Raw genomic sequence first — 18,886 nt, 5'->3', positions numbered from 1 at the left:
TTGAGCAAACGTCGCGTTTTGAACCTTCTAATTCATACACAGCAAAAAACCCAATGGAATAGTATAATCAAGTCAGTTCTTCGTTCAACTCATAATCGAAGGGCATTTGTGAATTATTTTGTCCTCTTATACGTCTATACACCTCGATGGCTACTCCATGAATCCAAATCGCTCTCGACCTTGCCCATTCAAACCCTTTCTCCATGATAATCTCTAGTCCATGGCCTGTAAAATCATCTACGTTAGTCCAGTCATTATCCCACTCATTGGAGTCAACTGAATGTCTGTAATTTGGATTGGAAGGGGCGACGGGAGTGCGAATGCGATTACGATGAGTAGAAGACACCTCGTGACGTAGGACATCTTTGACAGTGACGAGACCGACAAGTTGACCTTGCTCAGCGACTAGAATGACTCGCGGGCTGTTTGTAAGTTAGCAGAACATTCGCCTTGAATGCGGAATAGTCCTAACCCCATGCGTCTGAAAAGTTGCATTACTAGTTCCAATGGCATTCTAGAAGATACAGTCAAGACAGTCTAACATATTGTGAGCACCCAAAATGTAAGTTATATAATTGTCACTTACCTCTTCGACAAACTGACCGAAATCAATTCGCTCTACTGCATCTCCGCTTTCAGTCCCGTTTTGCGCGATTGACCGTTTTTTACTCTGTCGCGAAGGAATTACGATATCTGGCTTTTGTAAAAGCTCTTGAAGGTTTTCTGGAACCGATGGGGTATACTGAAAAGTGCAGATGGCAGAAGGAGACAAACCACGTAGACGTCGGATTTTTTCGATGGCAAAACGGAGCTCATTCTTACGCACGAATCCAATAACTGTCCGGTCTGTGTCGCTTTTGACTACAGGGAATCCCTGGTAATTGGTATCTTGAACAACTTCGGTCAAACGTTTCAAGGGCATCCCAGACGCTATCATAATAACAAGATTCTTCCTCATTACATGTTCGACTTGAATAAGGTAAGTTTATCAATGAATGCGAATTCGGAGCCAGATTCGACCTACTAGGTTTGATGAACGCCTGATCCGTTAAATCTTCTTTGTCTGTTTTCCCCAGAAAAGGATAGCCATTGAACCTTATCATTTGCCCAGCAATTCCACCACCTCCAAATTGGTCGCCGATTGCTTTAGTTACAAGAACTACAATCTATGACATAAATCAGCGTTGTTATCAATTTAAGCACGAAGTGGACCATACCATGGTTGGAAGCAGGTATGTTAGAGCACCTGTCAACTCAAACATGATGACAACAACCGTCACGGTTATCCTGGTGATACCGCTAGGTTTAACTTGTTAGCGGGGAAGGCGAACATGAGTCTTAGGCTCACCCTAGTGCTGCTGCTGCACCGAGAAAGGCGTAAGTGCCCGGTGTGATGCAAGGGGCATCTGGAGCACAAGAAACAAACCAAGGAGCCGTAGGATAGGAACTACTCTGTTGTCGGTATAGTTCTTCTGATAACGATGAGAGAAGGAACCCACGTATGCATAGCCTTGACTAATATGCCAATCATTCTGCCAAAAGTAGCACCGACAGCCATGGAAGGAACAAAGATACCAGCCGGAACTTTACATCCGTACGAGAAGATGATGCAAATAGTACGAATGATTGTTGCAAGAAGTAACGAATTGACCATGCGCCACTGAAATGATGATCTAATTGAATATCAGCATGTAGAAACCAATTGTACGAGATTGAGGTACTGACTGACAGAGACCGTCGTGATCACCTCCACCTTCGCATTCTCGAAACAACACTGATAGCATTTCAGTCATATCAATCTTCAAAAATCGGTTGAAATATCCAACAACTGCAGTGAGTATAGCGAGTGTGACAGCCTCAGAGATACCAAGTTGGCTGAGATGTTGTCTTCTAAAGGCAGCCACTTGAAGATTGAACTTGATGACAAAAGCACCATAAAGACCCTTTTGGAGAAGTTAGAATATATATTCAAATAAAAGTCAATCAACTTGCTCCAAATATCCCAATCAGAACATAAGCAGGAATTTCAAAGTAGTGCCAGTCGCGATCGTAAGAAACATTGAAAAGAACCAGTTTGCCTGTCCGAAATGGATCCACCCACTGAAGATGGTCAGTTGTTGTTGGTTTAGCAAAGGATAGAGAAGCTAACAGCTAATGTAAAGGTAGCCACCAGTGCGCAAACAAAACTTCGCAACATGGTTCGATTAGAGTAGTTTTGATTCATTTCCTGTGAGAATACTTGAGCAATTGGATCTTGGCGTGAAAACTTGCTTACTTCAATTGAGAATAGCACTCCACCGATGGGTGAACCAAACGCCACTGCCACACCCGCCGCACTCGATGCAGTCACAATCTCACGCATTTTGACTGGGTTCGACAAGGTTATCAGGAAGGTCTGATATTCAAAAGCTCGAATAACTCACGATGACTTCGGTCATACCGGCTGAATAATCTGGCAACAACGTTACCGATACTACAAGCCACATGAACAGAAGGACCCTCCTTCCCAAGTGCCAAGCCAGAAGCAATAGCAAGGGGCTAATAGGTCTGGTTTAGTATGCTTATGTTCAGTATTCAACTCCACCAACTCACCAAGGTTAATCCCTTGATCAAAAAAGTCTCTAAGCTGAGAAACCCCTTGATGATGAACCCGCCCAGTATGCATTTAATTTCAGATATACCTGATCCTGCGGAGTAAGGGGCAAAGTTTTTGACTAAATATGCAGCCGAAAACGCAAAGCCTGCCTGCTACAAATCAGCACATAGACTCTCCCCGTTAAAGGGCTATAGACCTGGGATAACGTACTGCAAAAGAGATATAGACAAGACAACTAACAGGCTCTATACCTCCCCAACTTCTCCATTCCGCACATGATTCCATTTCCCCCGCAATCTCAAGACAACAAAACTTTCTTGACAGCCACCACCCAGTGGAACAGTGACCAAGCTTGATATCAGACATCCATTGCGTAACGATTGAAATCATGGCCGCGCTTATACCAATAGCGACCCCTTGGAAGTATCAAACCATATTCACAGTCAAAGTACCAGACTCACCAACGAGCGATGTCACCAGCCATGCTTCGGCATCGTTAACAGTACGACGCAGTAGCCTCCACAGATACCCCAGAATGCCCTCTGTACCATCAAGTCGAATCAAAAGTTGACTGGTCGGTGCTTTATGTCGGATAGTTCTTTCACGTAACGAATCTTCAATCCAATCTAACCAGTTGTCAATTTGCCAGTTTCATACCATGGCCCATTGTACCCACCAACCGTACTGAAATCCTCATATCGCCTAAAACCATCTCAGTACAAACATCTGCAACTTCCACTCACTAACCTTATCAAATCCAGGTCTTCCTCCTCATCATGCTTAACCTCGGTCTGCAATAAGACATGCCGCTGATCACTGGAAGTCTCTCCGTCCGCTTCGCCTTGTCCCGAATTTGAAGACAATAATGGAAAAGACATTTTAAAAACCAACAATCTTTTCAATATCAACATTTTGAATGATCATTCAAAAATGAGGGACCAAATATCTTTGCACGTGTCTGGCACGTGTTGACCACGCGCAGAAAAATTGCATTTTCTCCAATTTCTCCCGCAAACCTGGCCTCAGCTCCCACGTTTCTTTTGTTTTCTCTTTCTTCTTTCCATCTTACCATTTTGTCTTTTTTATTATTATAGAAAACCAGTCTAGACGTCCTGGAGCTCTCGTCCCGTTGATAACTAGGCTCTCTCTCCCGGCGTCACCACGCAACTTTTGAGATTGCAACGTAGGCTCTAAATAAATATTGATAAAAGACGCAGAGAATCTTGTAGGAAGCGGCACATTGAGGTGCAAACGAGCAGAGTATATAGTACGATTCAAATTGATGTCTTTACTGTAATCTGCTGCCATACAACCCGTTTGATTTTTAGACGACTGTTCAGCCGCTGAGTCTATTTTCCTTTTACGGTACGCTCTTAACATTACAGTGGCGATGACCCGTTACGTTAAACATGTGCTAATCCATCTCTATTTACAGCTAGCCAAGCCACCGTACCATCGTCCCGGGCACTTCTACAGATTCATGGTCTCGTTGATGATGTCTGAACAACCTTTCAATGTTGCTACATGGGACCGCATAAGGGCTAGCCACGGCATGTACGCCAGTTCTCCGGATATACAAATGAAGGAACAAGAACTCTTTATGCAAATGTACGAGCGCGCCAATCTGCCCGGCCAGCGAACTCAACAACACAACCAAGGATCATTTCTCGGACAAGGTAAGTGGGACCAAGTCCCTGTGAATGATTGCTGCTGCAGTACAGGTGACAATCCACCGTGAAAGGAAGATGTAGACATTTTGTCTTTGAGCTTTTGTTATGTAAATGATCCCTGTTGACTGCCAGTGTTCTTGCTGTCTGCACCGCCAGACTGTGCTGAATATCGACGCTTTCGTTGCGACTGCCTGAGCCGATTGTGTTTGCAGCTTTTGCTAAGTGCAAACAATCCAAGTGTGCGTCAGGGTCAGGGACTTTGGGTGTAGCGGAATTTGATTCCGTTGTACTGTGTTTGGCTGTGGTCACGTGACTTTGTTTACCTTTGACTTGGTAATGGAGAAAGGATCGGGTCTGGTTGGGTGGCTGTGGATGGGATGCGAAGCAAAGGAGAAGGAGCTGATGTTGTGTTGTACATAGTTGAAAATGGACATTTTCCTGCGGTGGGACCACAAGGTGATGCCTATGGGTATTGGCCAGCGTCGATGCAAGGAATTGCTGAACCTCCCCGCTCTATTAATCCCAAGCTGCTCAATCAGCCGTCGCCTTTTATTAATCCTGTCGTGTAAGTTTGTATAGTGGTCGATGGCTCTTGGCATTAACATGCTGTACAGTTCTCGTGATTTAACGTCTGTCAATCCGTCAGACGTAGCACATAACCAAAGCGCTTTGTCTGAGCAATTCTATAGCTCTCATCGTCTGTCTGTCTCTGTTGAACAGCAGTTGCAACAGTATCAGCAACCTGAAAGGTCTTCCTCTGTTTCGTCTTTGGCCGGTCTGAAACACTCAGGTTTTAGTATACCTCCAAACTTGGCGGACGAGCAGTTCCAGGCGCCGGAGAACATACAAGTAATTGATCTCTCAAAGTCTCCTGATGATGAGACGCCGCCGATCAACCTCTCTCAGCTGCATCAAAGTGTCAGGTCAGACGGACCTTCATTTTCATCTGCTCCTGTCCAGGGCAGGCTTGACACCTATCTGTTGCCTGCTTCAGAACCAAGCCAGTTTCTGCCAAATGTTACAAAATCGCAACCATTTGCAACGACTACTCCACTGCCCGTTGTAAATCCTGTGCAAGGCAAGGTCAAGAGTGATAAGCATTCTTCATCCGATGTCAAGATGAATCTGCCTCAACCTATTTCCGATACCACTATGACAATGACAGATATCCGTCGTTTGATCACACCAGAGAGTTTGAAGAAGAGCCCTGGCGAGCTCTTCAAAAACCTTCGCATGCGCGGCCCAAATGTTGATGAACCTCCGCTCTTTATTCCCAAGCCAGATGAATTGAGAGAGATACTATGTCAACTCAGAGATCATGCAACGAAAGAGTATCTTGCAAAAATGGCGGATAATGAAAAGTATCTTTTTCTATGGCTTAAATGGTTGAGACAGGCACGAAAGGACCCTGAAACATGGGAAAAGGTTATAGAACCCATGTTGCAAGTCCTTGCCAGGACTGAGATGTCTTTGGAACGCGCAAAAAATTCAGATATTGCAAAGGTTGCGCGACTTCTTGCCAATACGGCAAAAGAGAAAAGTGAGTAAACAAGATATTTCTATGGTTTAGTGCAAAGTATTGATTATATTCATGGCAGATCTTGCAAGCGCTGGAGATATTCTGGCAGCATTTCAAAGATACAGCAAGTTTATACTGGCTGTCGGCAGACGTTTAGATGCTGAGGAAGCTAAAAATGATCAAGCAAGTGGGTCTGGAGGTGAGTAGCTTCGTAGATTTAAAACTATCATCCTAATTTCTCTTTAGCAGCTGGAAAGCGTAAAGTGGATCAAGTTGACAAGGATAGCATCAAAGTTAAGGAAGAACCTTTGTCCAAACGCCCGTCTACCTCTACTTCCAATAACAAAACATTGACCAAGCCGCCTCTGCCTGCCAAAGCTCCCATCAAACCTACTTCGGCGTCTATGGTATCTGATATGTCTTTCTTCAAGCCAACGGCGCCTTCATCAACAGTCGCTAAGCCCAAGCCTAAACAAGCTGTCAAACCTCCAATCACAGAACCTACTAAACCAGCTTTCTCTGTGAGCAACCTCTTGGCAAAGTTGCAAAACAACCCTGGTGCTTCGTCCTCTCAAAATGTAGAGGTCAAGCCAGAGACATCTTCACCAAGATATACCAAAAGTGGACGCTTAATCAGATCGGTAACTTGGAAGACAGATGCGGACTTGGTACAGGTGCGAGAGTTTGTTCCTGATCCTAGTGAGAAGGAAATGGTGAGTGTTGTGAGGTTTTGTACAAGGATCCAAGATGTTGATGAATGGTCTATCATTAGAAGAGCTTTGGTCCTGGCATGAATGCGCATGAGCTTGATAAGCAAGAAGGCGCGATGCTGGCAAGGAACAGTAATCGTGGAGAAATTGATTGGTATGATCCTGATCGTGAGTTTCATTACCCTGGGCTTAGGATCAGATATTAATCTTTGTTTTACAGCATATATGGATGAGCTGGCTTATCCTCTGGTTGAGACAGAAGCAGCTAAAGAACAGAAGGAGCGCGAAAGAGGTACTTTGGCTGTTCATTATCTACCCCGGCAGCAAATACCGGATCCCTCAGAGAGTGATGTTCGTCTTGTCGCTGCACAAGACAATAATACCCGTCTCATGATTGCCACACTTGTATCCGTTGAGCCTGAACTCATTGCTCCTCCTGATCCAAAACCGGATATTAGCGTTCTTCTAGCTAATTTATCCAACATACCTCTCCAAAGCGCAGGTACAGCGCAGCCAATGGCAAACCAGCCTCCAATTGGACAATATCCATATCAGTTCAATCATCCGCCACATCCCTATGCATCCGCTCAAATACCAGGTTTCAATCCTCTGCCTCCTGGCCCTTATGACACTTTCTATGGTCAGCAGCCGGTGGGAGGGCCGACCATCAACCACGGACAACAGCAACAGCAGGAACGACGTTGGGATGAGCAAGACGATCCGCAAAAGAAAGGTTCCAGCAAGAAGAAGGGAGGTGTTTGGAAGCCTGGCAAGAAAGGATCAAAAACGTGTCAGTGGTGGGCCCAAGGAGAGTGAGTATTTATATTACTTTGGCTCGCTTTGAATGTACGCTGATATGCATATCAAGATGTAGATTTGGGAGTAATTGTATGTTTGCTCATAGCATGGACGTTTCAAGACCGATATAGCTCTATACGGATCATTGACAGCATTTGCGCATAATTCAAACCTTTCGGGCATCCTTCTTATCATAACGAAAGAAAAAGTGTAGTCGTTTGCTCACCAGAGCATGTATAACAATTGTCGAATTGAAGGAAATCATTCAATACTTGCATTTTTTAGATCCATTGTATCCGGGACTCTTGACTCAGATATGAATATGAGTGAAAGTTTCGCTGGCACAGACTAATCATTCATAGTTCATTATCCTCATTCAAGAAACTTGATCCCAAGAGGCAGTAACCAGACATGGAAAACGTTGAAACGCTAAACAAAAGATGTTGTACTTGCTGGAACTCTTGAAGGATTGTGGTGTGGTGACGGTTATCTGCTAGCATCTCAAACTACCAGATATCGCTGAAAAAGTTGTTGCTGGCTGCAAATTTCATTCAGTTTCTTGGTCATTGTCAAGCCAGAAAGTGATAAAACCGTCAATAAACATAGATTCAGGAAATGACTTGCTTTGAATGCCAGATTGGCGCAGAATCATCAGCGGCACAAACATACGTTGGCTTGGTAGGGCAACTTGTAGATGCATGCCCTTGTAACTAGCCTTAAACCATCCTTCCCTTGGCTTCTTGGACTTTCTTTCTCAACTGCTCTTGCACACCTCCCACCGTCCCAACTTTGTCCTTGTGTAAGTCAATATCTTCAAGACTTGTCTTTACATCTGTTACCGCTTGCTCTAAATCTCCCAAGTTTGTTGCTGGTTTGACAAAACCAGAAGCATTTTCCTTCACAGCATCCACAACGTTGTTGACTGTCTTTTCTGTCTTTTGTATGGCACCGGTTTCCCCGAGTCGGTCAACGACACTCTTGCTCACTTCAACGATTTCTTTCCCAATAGTTCCCCAGTCTGTCCCGCGTACGCTGTCCACAAGGGATGAGAGAGTATCGTTCCATCTCTGTCGAAGTATCAGAGAGAAGGGAGGAGAAGAAAAAGCTGAAGAAGGGCCAATGAGAGCAGCAGCGGCTGGTGGTATGGAAGGATCAAACGATATGTTGAGAAGATTTGCAGAGGAACGTATCCTACAGAAATCAGCCTGGACTTGCGGCATAGAGATGGACATACTCTGAGCGCAAAGTTGTGGTATTCGTTTTCAAATGTGTTGAGAGAGTATAGTATATAGCAGCGGCAGCTAATACACCAGATCCTGTGCCCAAGATGAAACCAGGCATGATCAAAAGTTGGAGTTGGTAAAAATATATTACTGACTTTTAAAAAGTTGAAGATGCCGAATGCAGTCAAACAAGACAGAATTGATAAATGAATTGCATTTGTTTTGATATATATGTAAACATCTTCAATCAACGGTTTGTCTCTATCGTCTAGTTCGGTCAGGACGCTCCGTTGTGGTCTGAATACTACAGTGCTGGGGAAACAGTTGTTCGAATCAGCTTAGGGACAATTCTTTTTGTTTCATCTTTATTATACATAGTTCTCTTAAATCTATCTTTTTTGCATATGTTTTTATCGATTTGCTGTCACAATTGGGGTGTTCTGGGGGGCTTCCTTGGGACGACTTATAATGACTAACTCTTTAAGACAGCTAATTAATATTGATTCCCTAGAGAATCTATGGAATGAATCTACTCTTTATATATCATTATCCTTCAACCATCCAATATACGTGAGTCACCATCAAGACAGGGTACACGAGTTGAGTGTTCTGACATTTGCCTGCAAGAGATGCCAAACTCTACAGCCAATCATAAGGACCAACATACATATTGCATGTCACTCTATCACCATATACTTTCTCATATCATGCCTCCCGTTCCACTTGGTCGTCTCAGAGGAGCTTTCGGTTTAGCTAGCCTCTTGCCTTCGCTTTTGCTGACAGACTTTCCTCTATAAGGCGGAATCTGTGCAATTGAGCCCATGCTGCTCTTTCCTGATCCCTCTTCTTCACTCGAAGAGAAAGAGGAAGGCTTTCTGTGCGAGACATTGGGTCCTGAAGACCCATGGCTTTCGGAAGCTTGGGTAGGAAGAGCTGGCGGGACTTCTGTCTCATACTGGCTCGCGACCATCGTAAAGATCTGAGAGTCTGGTCGAGTACTCGAAGCACTCTGATAGTAAGACGGTATATAATTGCTCTGAGCGACAGATTTCCGTATCTTTAGCGGGGCAGTATTGCCCGAATCGGAAGGCAAGGAATTTGGCATGGGAGGCACCTCTGCAGCCAGCGTTTTGGTTAGGATGGGTGTATTGCTCTCCGCTCTCATTATACGTGTTGGAGGTCGTTCTTGCTGGGACGCAGTCGTCCGTCTATGTTGCTCAGGAATAGGAGGCACATTGAGATTGCTTTTTGCGTCGTGGCTTGTCTGTTTAGCAAATGAGACGGTAGAAGGTGGTCTTGGATTCGAGGCTCCTCTCAGAGGGACACCTCTGCTATGTACTGACGAGCGCTTGGTAACAGCTGGAGGAGGGTGAGCTAAATTGGCAGCAGGTTGAGCATTGTGGGTAGGGGCAGTACCCAGTCTGCCTGATAGTCCAGGCTGAGGCGTGAGATGGCGTGGATTTGGAGAAGGATTTGAAGGATAGAGACTTCTGAAGCCATCCCCTTCTTGAGGTGATCCATTATTGCCAGCCTCTGGGATAGGACGGATCAAGGCCGTTGCGCCAGAGGGGGCGGCAGGCCTAATCTGACGCTGAGAATAGATTGTATCTCTGCTTCCTTTTCTGGGCTGCATCATCCTCGGCAGGGGATCCAGATCTGACATTGGAGAATCTGGCTCTTCCATCGCTTGTTCTCGCTTGCTCTTGGTTATCTTTGGCTTCTTGGGAGGACCGCGGGGATATCTATCTTCCATCAACTTGGCAGGAATCATATCCTCGTCCTCGCTTTCCTCCATCCATGCCTTCTTTCCCGAACGTCCTTTTTCCGTATTCACCTCCTCATTTTTGCCATGATCAGTGTGTACATTCTTTCTCTTCCTACGGGTCAGCCATATACAGCCAAACGCCAGCACAAAGATGCCGGCAGTGATGCCAATACCCGCTCCAATGAGGGTAGGAGTAGATATCTTGGACCTAGCACAAGACAGGTATTGGCTAATTTTGATCAGCATCACATACTAGCAAACACCACAGGTCTCGAGATACACGTACCCTACATTCCCATTGTACGAACAATTTGTTGAAGTATCACTTGCGTCGCTGGCCGTTGAAGTTGAGCTTGAAGTAGAATTGGAAGTAGCGTTTGTAGGAGTTGCCTCTGATTGTTTCTGAGTCTGAGCCAATGCTAACGTAGCCATCAAGGCTACTTGTAAAAGCATGGATGGTGTAGGCAGACGCAAACTACAATGACATACTGCCATAATGGGTGCGATGGCAACGCCTGTCGATTGGAGTAGACCATTACAACCATCCTCTTGATAACAAGAGAAAATTGACGACTTGACTGTTGAAAGGACGACTGGAAAAGGGGAAAAGCTGAAAGGACGTTGCGTACCACCTGCCAGTTAGCCACTGTGATTAAGTCGGACCTCCTCTCTCTACCTGTTTCATCTGTATTACTCTTGGATACACTGCAAAAGATGTACCTATCCAGGTAGAGAGTATGAATCTGGCGCATCCAGCCAAATGTTTATACCAAACTTCTCCCTCTCTCTCCGTCTCTCCGTCTCTCCGTCTTTCTCTCTCTCCTCCAAGTCAAGCATCAACTCTTTCCCAAACCATCGTATCCATTTTCACTCTTCACCTTTTATTTTGTTTGACTATTTCTAAAGGTTCGGGATCACCGGCTAGATTGAGCCAAAGCTTCTGGAATTCGGACCGAAAGCCGATTTCTTCCATCGTGCCTAGCGCCCTGTTGTATGCAGTGTTCCTGGTTTTGTTGTTTACAAACAATCAAAGGAAATAGAAGATCAAGACATAAAACGACTTGGAATGAAAAGGCTGGAAAGATGGAATGGGAGAAGATAAAGTGGGATATGGTATAGGTCGCTGCTGGATGAGACATACAGGATAGTCATCGGTGGATGGCAGTTTCTATCCTGTTGGTTCTTTTCCAGGGCAAAAGGTCGTCCAGTAGCCAAACCGTAGTCAAAGAGGATTAGATAGTAAACAATTGGGATCTTGTGTTGCTTGTGTGTGTCGAGTCTTGGGCTCTAGACTTTTGCTACAGACTCTAGGCTGCCATTTGCCCTTAATCTACTTGATCCTTTTTTTTATTTTATTTTTATTTTTCAGACTCAGTGTTTTTGTCCTCCTTTCGGCGAGATGTATTTTCTGGTCAGACGACAATGAGCAGTCGTTGTGCAGTGGCCAGCAAAAGTACTTGATGATTCAATTATGTGAGGTGAATACACACAGAGATCACCTTGAAAGTCTCTAGGGCTGTAAGTGCTGTCTAGATCGGACTTTGTGTCGGATATAGAAGCGCTTGAATATCCAACCATTCGCTTCAATCCTGTCGATTTTCCTACTTTGGGCAGTTTAAAGGCTTGTCTTTGTGGCGCATTCAACAGCTCTGATCGTGTGCGTCAATATGGATGATGAGTCCTTCCACATCTTGTATGGTTAAAAATAAAAGGAATCAGCTGACAAAATCAATTGTTTGGTTACCCCCTGTTTCAGTAACTTTGGCACGGTAAACATTGATATTTTGAACAATGGGTCAAGAGTTGATCTCTACAAGGATATAGACATGTCGGAAGAGCTTGACTTTACAAAGAATACGGATATGGCTCAGCCAAGAGTGGAAAACACAAGAGATAATGTGGTTGGGCGGATGAGTCAGTTGTCAACAGGTGGTGGGAAAAGAGCGAGAGCAGGAGAGGCGGTTGAATATGCCGTCAAGGACGATCAAAACTTGGATATGCCGGATGCTACAGCCAGAGCATTCTTCGAGAAGAGTATGGCGCTTGAGAGCCAGAAATTAGGCAAGCAGGAAGAAGAAACCAAGGCGAAACCATCCCAATCTCCCTTGTCCGCTTTAGCTTCTGGCAACATGGCTGCGTACAAGTCTGAAGGTACTCACAGCCAACTTGCCGTTGCTTCTTTCCAACCCATTACGTCTCAGAACTCCACATCTTCCACGAAGAAAAAGTCGAGGCTCCCCTTGAGCAAGTCGATGCAGAGTCTGAAAAAGATCAAGTCTGAAAAGGACCGTAACAGGGCTTTCAGTGTTGGCGAATCGTGTGTTGCATAGTCCTGAAAACGATGGATTGAGAAGCTAATTTTGTTTGCAGCACTCCGCCAGTCCCAGTCGTCCTTCCTTGTCCTGAGATCCCACATAATGTACCTCACAAAAAACCGTCTCTACGTTTGGGGACTTTCTTCAAGAAGCTGGGAAGCCGATCAGGAAAGAAGGAAAAGGAAAAGGAAAAGCAGAAGCAGGAGAAGGGAAAGGAGAAGGGAAAGGAGAAGGAAAAAGAGAAGGAAAAAGAGAAGGAAAAAGAGAAGGAAAAAGAGAAGAAGAAACGCAAGACATTGGCACCCATAACCACAACTTCGACAAGAGTAGAAGTTCAAGCAGGAAAGCCAGAGATGAAAGGAGTGAAAGAAAAAGAGAAACCGATGACGATAAAATCTCTGGCAGTAGAGAAGGAAATGATCAAAGAAATCGAGCCTTGGCAGGTTGCGCGTTCAGAATCTCCCACCTTGTTGCCAGTGGAACCAGCGCCTGTAGTATCGGCTACGCAGCCTCACCCCGATAGCAGCTCCCAGATCAAGTCAAGCTCGGAAAGCCCTGCATCTGACGATGATGTCTTTGTTGCTCACACTGTTGAAAAACCGGCCAGTCCTTTGCTTATAACCCAGACATCGTTCATTTTGGAAAAGTCTGACGTTGTCCGTCCTCTTGCTCCGGTACGCATTCCATCTATATCAGCAACCAGCGGCGCTCCGTCTTTTGTTTCTACGGCCAGCTCAAGTCTCGAGGATGGTCGTATTGTCACGCCAACGGAACCTCAAAACCAAGTATTTATCAGGCGATCTTCTACTACCGGCGCCAAAGCTATCAAGTCTTCAAGGGGTTATAGTCCTTCCGGGAATGCAAACGAAGTGGGAGAAGTAGGAAACAAGAGAGACAAAAGCTGGAGAAAATCTATGGTAAACATGTCGGGCGTAAGTAGCTTTTCCAGTGCTCTCATCAGAACCAATTCTTACTTGGTCATGACAGACCCTCAACCGCAAACCAACTAGGCAACCACCCACTTCTCACGAAGCCTGCCTTGCTCAGCAAAAGCGCTTTGCCAATAATCGAGCCAGCTGTGCGCCAGTCGTTTACCGTACAGGAGCTGAAGCAATGGCAAGCAGTGGAATGGCCAAAGAAAGCGACGAGATGGCTGAGATGTTTTTCATGATGTAAACGTTTGAGTAGATGGAATACCAGCTCTAATTTCTCGCTTGTTGTCTAATCAAATATACGCAACAGAATATACCCTGGAGTCTTTTTGTGGGTTTCTTGATGATTATAATAATGGGGTGTTGTATACCGGATATACAATAATGCTTTTAATTTGATGTATATCTTTGTCTTTATAACAATCTCAGATATGGTTCTGTTTATTTATGAAAATATCTTCTGACATCACGATTTTCTCAGTTGGTGGAGGTCGTTTTAGGCAAAGTAGTTGTATATGTTTTATCTTACCTTGATATTATCTTTGTGGCTTGTTGCGAAAAAGAAAATGTTCCTCGTAACGCTGACGGCAACCCCAACCCGCCAACGCCTTACGGCCATTTCCATCTTGCTCCTGGTCGCTCTAGTTTTGGCTTCAAAGTTCTCGCCTTCTCAGTCTCGTTACCTTTCATCCACAGTAAAGCTTGATCAAGAGTATGAGGTGGCTGATGCAGTAAATGAACAATTGAAGCCAAAGAGAGTGGCTATAGTTGGCGCTGGTGCTAGTGGTAGCTCAGCGGCATTCTTTTTAAGAAGAGCTGCAAGAGTCGCCGAGAAACGAGGCAAACTGCCCAAGGGTTCACTACTTCAAGAAATCATTGTATATGACAAAGATAACCATATTGGCGGTCGTAAGCCTACCTAAACTGATAACAATCTACGATGGCGCTCATTAATGAGAACAGGTACTACGACTGTTCACCCTCATGGCGACCAGAGAACAACGCCTCAGGAGCTGGGTGCCAGTATCTTTGTCGAAGCTAACCAAAATCTGATGAAAGCTGTCAAAACATTCAACCTGACCTTGACAAATCCCGGTATTGCGGATTCGGGTATTGGTATCTGGGACGGTCAACAGTTTCTTTTTCAGTCTTCCGATAATGAGTGGTGGACTACCGCACGCGTTCTTTGGAGATACGGTCCTCTTTCGCCTTATCGCACTAAACGAGCCGTCGGCCAGATGATAGAGAAATTCAAGCAAATCTACAATCCTGTATTTCTAGCTCAACGAGGTCCCGTCAAAAACATTGAAGATTTTGCAGAGTCCCTAGGGTTAGGGACGGAATTGACTTCACGTACAGGTCAAAATTGGGCGAAGGAGGTGGTTGGAGCTGGAGAAAGATGGATATCAGAAATTATGGAAGGATCAACTCGAGTCAATTATGCGAGTAACATGGACAAGATCCATGCCTTTGGAGCGGCAGTCTCAATGGCGACAGGTGGCGCCTCACAGGTGGAAGGTGGTAATTGGCAAATCTTTCGAGCTATGCTGGATGATGCAAGAGCGAAGGTGTACCTTGGGAAAAAAGTCAAAGATATTATTCCTATCAAGGAAGATGGGAGAAGAAAATTCATTGTTAAAACAAATGATACAGATCTGGCTGAAGAGAAGGTTGATCACGTATTTTGGGCTGGGCCATGGAACGATGGAACCGGAAACGGTATTGGATTGAGTCAGAGAGAACCACTGCCGTAAGTCTATGACTAGCATAAAATGGATTGTTGACACATTGAACAAGGTTCACACCGTATGTGAGGTTACATGTAACTTATCTTGCGACTACGCGACCTCACCCTTCTCCTTCGTTTTTTGGACTTTCCGAGGGTAGCAAGCTCCCCAGCACTATCTTGACATCTGCACATCCTCCAGTTGATCCAGAATCAAAGCGTCGTTTGCCCCCTCCTCGATTCCAGAGCATCACATGGCACGGCCGTACCCACTCCGCATCTGACGAATACGCCGTCAAGGTGTTTTCCCTGACACGTTTGAGCGACAGATTTTTGCAGGAGATGCTTGGAGAAGATCCAACATGGGTATTAAGGAAGGAATGGGATAGTTATCCTCAGTTATTGCCAAACGTCAATTATGCGCCCGTGGAATTGACAGAAGGAGTGGAGTATCTGGCCGGGATGGAAAGATGGGTTTCTACGTAAGTTTGTTGAACGCTGGAAGAATGTTTTTCTAATACTTTTGAACTGGAATAGGATGGAAACCCAGACGATCTCGGGACGCGAAGCCGTTGCAAGAGTGGTCAAACAGTGGTGGGGACTGGGGCTGGGGGAATGTGAAAATGGAGATTCTTGGGATTGGACTTGCTAGGCGAAGCAATCAGTAAGCGATTGTTTGTAAATCAGGTATGAACATTGCTTTTGTATAAGATCAAACATTCACACTGTGCATTCATCCGATCAAGACCTCTCTATCCCGGACAAATGTATGACAATCGTGCAATAGGGGTATCTTCATGCGGGGTATGAGCAAGGTGTAATGATTCATCGTTTTTCTAGTTTTTTGTTTTCCTAACAGCCTTGTCAGCCTCTCCTTGCTCCTGCATACCCCACACGGCTTACCGGTAGCTCCAAGGCCTTCTTGTTGGAGAAAACTCTCCCAATTTATGACCAACCATCTCCTCAGTGATAGTCACTGGCAAGTAGTCCTTTCCATTGTGCACCATGAACTTTATTCCAAGAAAATTGGGAACGATTGTACAGGCTCGAGACTTGGTAAAGATGGGTGTGCCGTCTCTAAGATGGTTGGAGAGGGACGGGAAAGCCGTAAAGAATGGGCCTAAGATGATGAGCCAGGACCAGCAAAAGCATATTCACCTTTCCAAGTAGATCTTCTCAGTGCTAAGGCTGTAGGATGCATAGTGATTAATATGTGAAGTAGATGAACAATGTCAAGATGGAATTGTCATGAAGATGAAAGATATGAAAAGTCTGACGTGTTATTGTAAGCTAGATAGGCTTAATATGCAAATTAACACCTTAATTAGACGCGTCCTTTCTGGTTCCTTCGTTGTATTTCATTGAAAAGATATTTTCTTTCATTTTTTTTTCAATTCGAAAAACTAAAAAAAGAAAAGAATCCCGTAAAAATGGCCATGCCTGGAGGAATGCCAATGGTGGTGATGAGTGAGTGTCTAGCTGTCGAGTTTGCCTTGGCTAACAGCATCAGACACTGGCCCAGAACGTCAATCTGGAAGAAAAGCTCAAACTGCCAATATTGTTGCCGCCAAAGTATGTAGAGAGCGTTTTCCAATAGCTATTCTGACATTGTTATAGACTGTGGCAGATGTTATTAGAACATGCTTGGGTCCAAAAGCTATGCTGAAGATGATCCTTGACCCGATGGGTGGTATTTTGTATGTTCTACGCGTGGTCTTATCTCTGGCATTGTGACTGACTATCTTTCGAGACTGACAAACGATGGCCATGCTATCCTTCGAGAAATTGATGTGGCTCATCCGGCGGCAAAGAGCATGATTGAACTATCGAGGACGCAGGACGAAGAAGTTGGCGATGGTACTACAAGTGTCATTATACTTGGTTAGTGCTGTCATGTGCTGTCTCTTAATGTGTACTAAACTTTTTCATGTTAGCGGGTGAAATACTTGCTTATTCTCTTCCACTTCTTGAGCGCCATATCCACCCTGTCGTTATTATTCGTGCTTTCAAAGACGTTCTTCATGACGCTCTTGAGACTATTCAAGCAATTTCCACTTCTGTCGATATTAGCTCGGAAACGGAGATGCTTGCTCTCATCAAGACATCGATTGGAACTAAATTCTCATCAAGATGGAGCGAATTGATGTGCAAGCTCGCATTAGAAGCAGTCAAGACAGTGGCGGTTACCGCTGAAGCTGAGAATGGTCTTGTTGGCGGCGGACAAAGCGGAGAACTTAACATCAAGACTGTCGATCTTAAACGATATGCTAGGGTAGAAAAAGTTCCTGGTGGAGAGATCGAGGATTGTCGAGTTCTTTCTGGTGTGATGATTAACAAGGACGTCACCCACCCCAAGATGCGTCGACGTATCAAAAATCCTCGGGTAATCCTCCTTGATTGTCCACTCGAGTACAAGAAAGGTGAAAGCCAAACTAACATTGAGATTACGAAAGAGGAGGATTGGAATAGAGTGCTTGAGATAGAGGAAGAGCAAATCAAGGCGATGTGCAAGAAAATCATCGAGTTTAAACCTGACCTTGTTTTCACTGAAAAGGGTGTTTCTGGTATGTCTCAACAACCCCGCGTTCGATGTTACCTCCATTAACAAAATAACAGACCTAGCTCAACATTATCTCCTTAAAGCTAATATCACTGCCCTCCGACGAGTTCGAAAATCAGACAATAATCGTATTGCACGTGCTGTTGGTGCTACCATTGTCAATCGTGTTGAAGACTTACGAGACTCTGATGTTGGAACTCAATGCGGATTGTTCCATATTGAGAAGTTAGGTGATGAGTAAGTCAGGTCCAATCCAGGCCGTAGCCCGAGATCAGGCTGATGGCTTTCAGATACTTTGCTTTCTTGGATGAATGCAAGAACCCCAAAGCATGTACCATCCTTCTACGAGGCCCATCAAAGGACATTCTCAATGAAATCGACCGAAACCTGGCAGACGCGATGTCCGTCGCTAGAAACGTTGTTTTCAATCCTATTCTCGCCCCTGGCGGTGGTGCTACAGAGATGGCCATCTCTGTAGCTTTGAGCGAGAAGGCTAAGCTGTTGCCTGGTGTGAAGGGGGCGCCTTACAAGGCCATTGCAGACGCTTTAGAGGTCATTCCTAGAACTTTAGTGCAGAATTGTGGAGGCAATGCTATCAGAACACTAACTGAGCTCCGAGTGAGTAAAGATGAGGCTTTCATAATTTAGAAACTATGTTAATGTATGTCTTCAGGCTAAACATGCTGAAGGACAGCACATGTATGGTGTCGACGGCGACACCGGAAAGGTCACTAACATGCAAACATACGGCCTTATGGAGTCGGCGAGCGTCAAGATCCAGACTTTGAAAACTGCTATTGAAGTGAGTCTTCTAGTTAAACTCACTCTGCTAGTCGCTCACTATATGTGCCAGTCTGCTACATTGCTGCTTCGAGTAGATGATATCGTCAGCGCGCGAAGACCAGGGCAGGAAGGCGATACCCCTGCCGTGCAAACAATGGGCGAGGCAGGGCCAGAGGGCATGGAGCAATGAACAAGGTAAATACAGTACCATAGTGGAGGTGAATGCATGTAGATGCTATCTTTGTGTTTGTTTTTGTATTAATGATACTGTCATTACTACAAATTCTCT

General features: G+C 44.9%; 7 protein-coding genes across 7 annotated transcripts; 4 read left to right on the top strand and 3 right to left on the bottom strand.

Annotated features, from left to right (window-relative positions):
* Positions 1–67: 67 nt before the first annotated feature.
* On the bottom strand, positions 68–3,474 carry L203_102488 (uncharacterized protein; the record flags this gene model as incomplete). The annotated part of the gene is made up of 17 exons (XM_066211913.1): positions 68–422; positions 473–537; positions 587–969; positions 1,025–1,166; positions 1,218–1,299; positions 1,349–1,447; positions 1,500–1,673; positions 1,726–1,943; positions 1,993–2,100; positions 2,150–2,227; positions 2,276–2,367; positions 2,424–2,538; positions 2,593–2,745; positions 2,807–3,012; positions 3,058–3,222; positions 3,273–3,298; positions 3,344–3,474. The coding sequence occupies 17 exons, from the start codon at positions 3,472–3,474 to the stop codon at positions 68–70; spliced, it is 2,592 nt and encodes an 863-aa protein (XP_066068010.1).
* Positions 3,475–4,175: 701 nt separating this feature from the next.
* Positions 4,176–7,424, top strand: L203_102487 (uncharacterized protein; the record flags this gene model as incomplete). Its single annotated transcript, XM_066211912.1, has 8 exons — positions 4,176–4,272; positions 4,687–4,831; positions 4,881–5,806; positions 5,865–5,984; positions 6,032–6,498; positions 6,558–6,663; positions 6,716–7,307; positions 7,364–7,424. The coding sequence occupies 8 exons, from the start codon at positions 4,176–4,178 to the stop codon at positions 7,422–7,424; spliced, it is 2,514 nt and encodes an 837-aa protein (XP_066068009.1).
* Positions 7,425–8,009: 585 nt separating this feature from the next.
* On the bottom strand, positions 8,010–8,634 carry L203_102486 (uncharacterized protein; the record flags this gene model as incomplete). The annotated part of the gene is made up of 2 exons (XM_066211911.1): positions 8,010–8,484; positions 8,528–8,634. The coding sequence occupies 2 exons, from the start codon at positions 8,632–8,634 to the stop codon at positions 8,010–8,012; spliced, it is 582 nt and encodes a 193-aa protein (XP_066068008.1).
* A 582-nt stretch (positions 8,635–9,216) lies between these two features.
* On the bottom strand, positions 9,217–10,776 carry L203_102485 (uncharacterized protein; the record flags this gene model as incomplete). The annotated part of the gene is made up of 2 exons (XM_066211910.1): positions 9,217–10,510; positions 10,568–10,776. The coding sequence occupies 2 exons, from the start codon at positions 10,774–10,776 to the stop codon at positions 9,217–9,219; spliced, it is 1,503 nt and encodes a 500-aa protein (XP_066068007.1).
* Positions 10,777–12,107: 1,331 nt separating this feature from the next.
* Positions 12,108–13,772, top strand: L203_102484 (uncharacterized protein; the record flags this gene model as incomplete). Its single annotated transcript, XM_066211909.1, has 3 exons — positions 12,108–12,598; positions 12,652–13,528; positions 13,584–13,772. The coding sequence occupies 3 exons, from the start codon at positions 12,108–12,110 to the stop codon at positions 13,770–13,772; spliced, it is 1,557 nt and encodes a 518-aa protein (XP_066068006.1).
* Positions 13,773–14,094: 322 nt separating this feature from the next.
* L203_102483 (uncharacterized protein) lies at positions 14,095–15,906 on the top strand (the record flags this gene model as incomplete). The annotated part of the gene is made up of 4 exons (XM_066211908.1): positions 14,095–14,437; positions 14,492–15,278; positions 15,326–15,736; positions 15,792–15,906. The coding sequence occupies 4 exons, from the start codon at positions 14,095–14,097 to the stop codon at positions 15,904–15,906; spliced, it is 1,656 nt and encodes a 551-aa protein (XP_066068005.1).
* Positions 15,907–16,684: 778 nt separating this feature from the next.
* On the top strand, positions 16,685–18,787 carry L203_102482 (T-complex protein 1 subunit gamma; the record flags this gene model as incomplete). The annotated part of the gene is made up of 9 exons (XM_066211907.1): positions 16,685–16,721; positions 16,765–16,826; positions 16,872–16,951; positions 17,005–17,135; positions 17,189–17,818; positions 17,871–18,051; positions 18,105–18,432; positions 18,488–18,616; positions 18,668–18,787. 9 exons carry the CDS (start codon positions 16,685–16,687, stop codon positions 18,785–18,787), a joined length of 1,698 nt encoding a protein of 565 aa, XP_066068004.1.
* Between the last annotated feature and the right edge of the window lie 99 nt (positions 18,788–18,886).

This window comes from Cryptococcus depauperatus, chromosome 3, assembly GCF_001720195.1.
Source record: "Cryptococcus depauperatus CBS 7841 chromosome 3, complete sequence".
Taxonomy (NCBI): Eukaryota; Fungi; Basidiomycota; class Tremellomycetes; order Tremellales; family Cryptococcaceae; genus Cryptococcus; species Cryptococcus depauperatus.
This window is presented reverse-complemented; position numbering and strand designations above follow the sequence as displayed.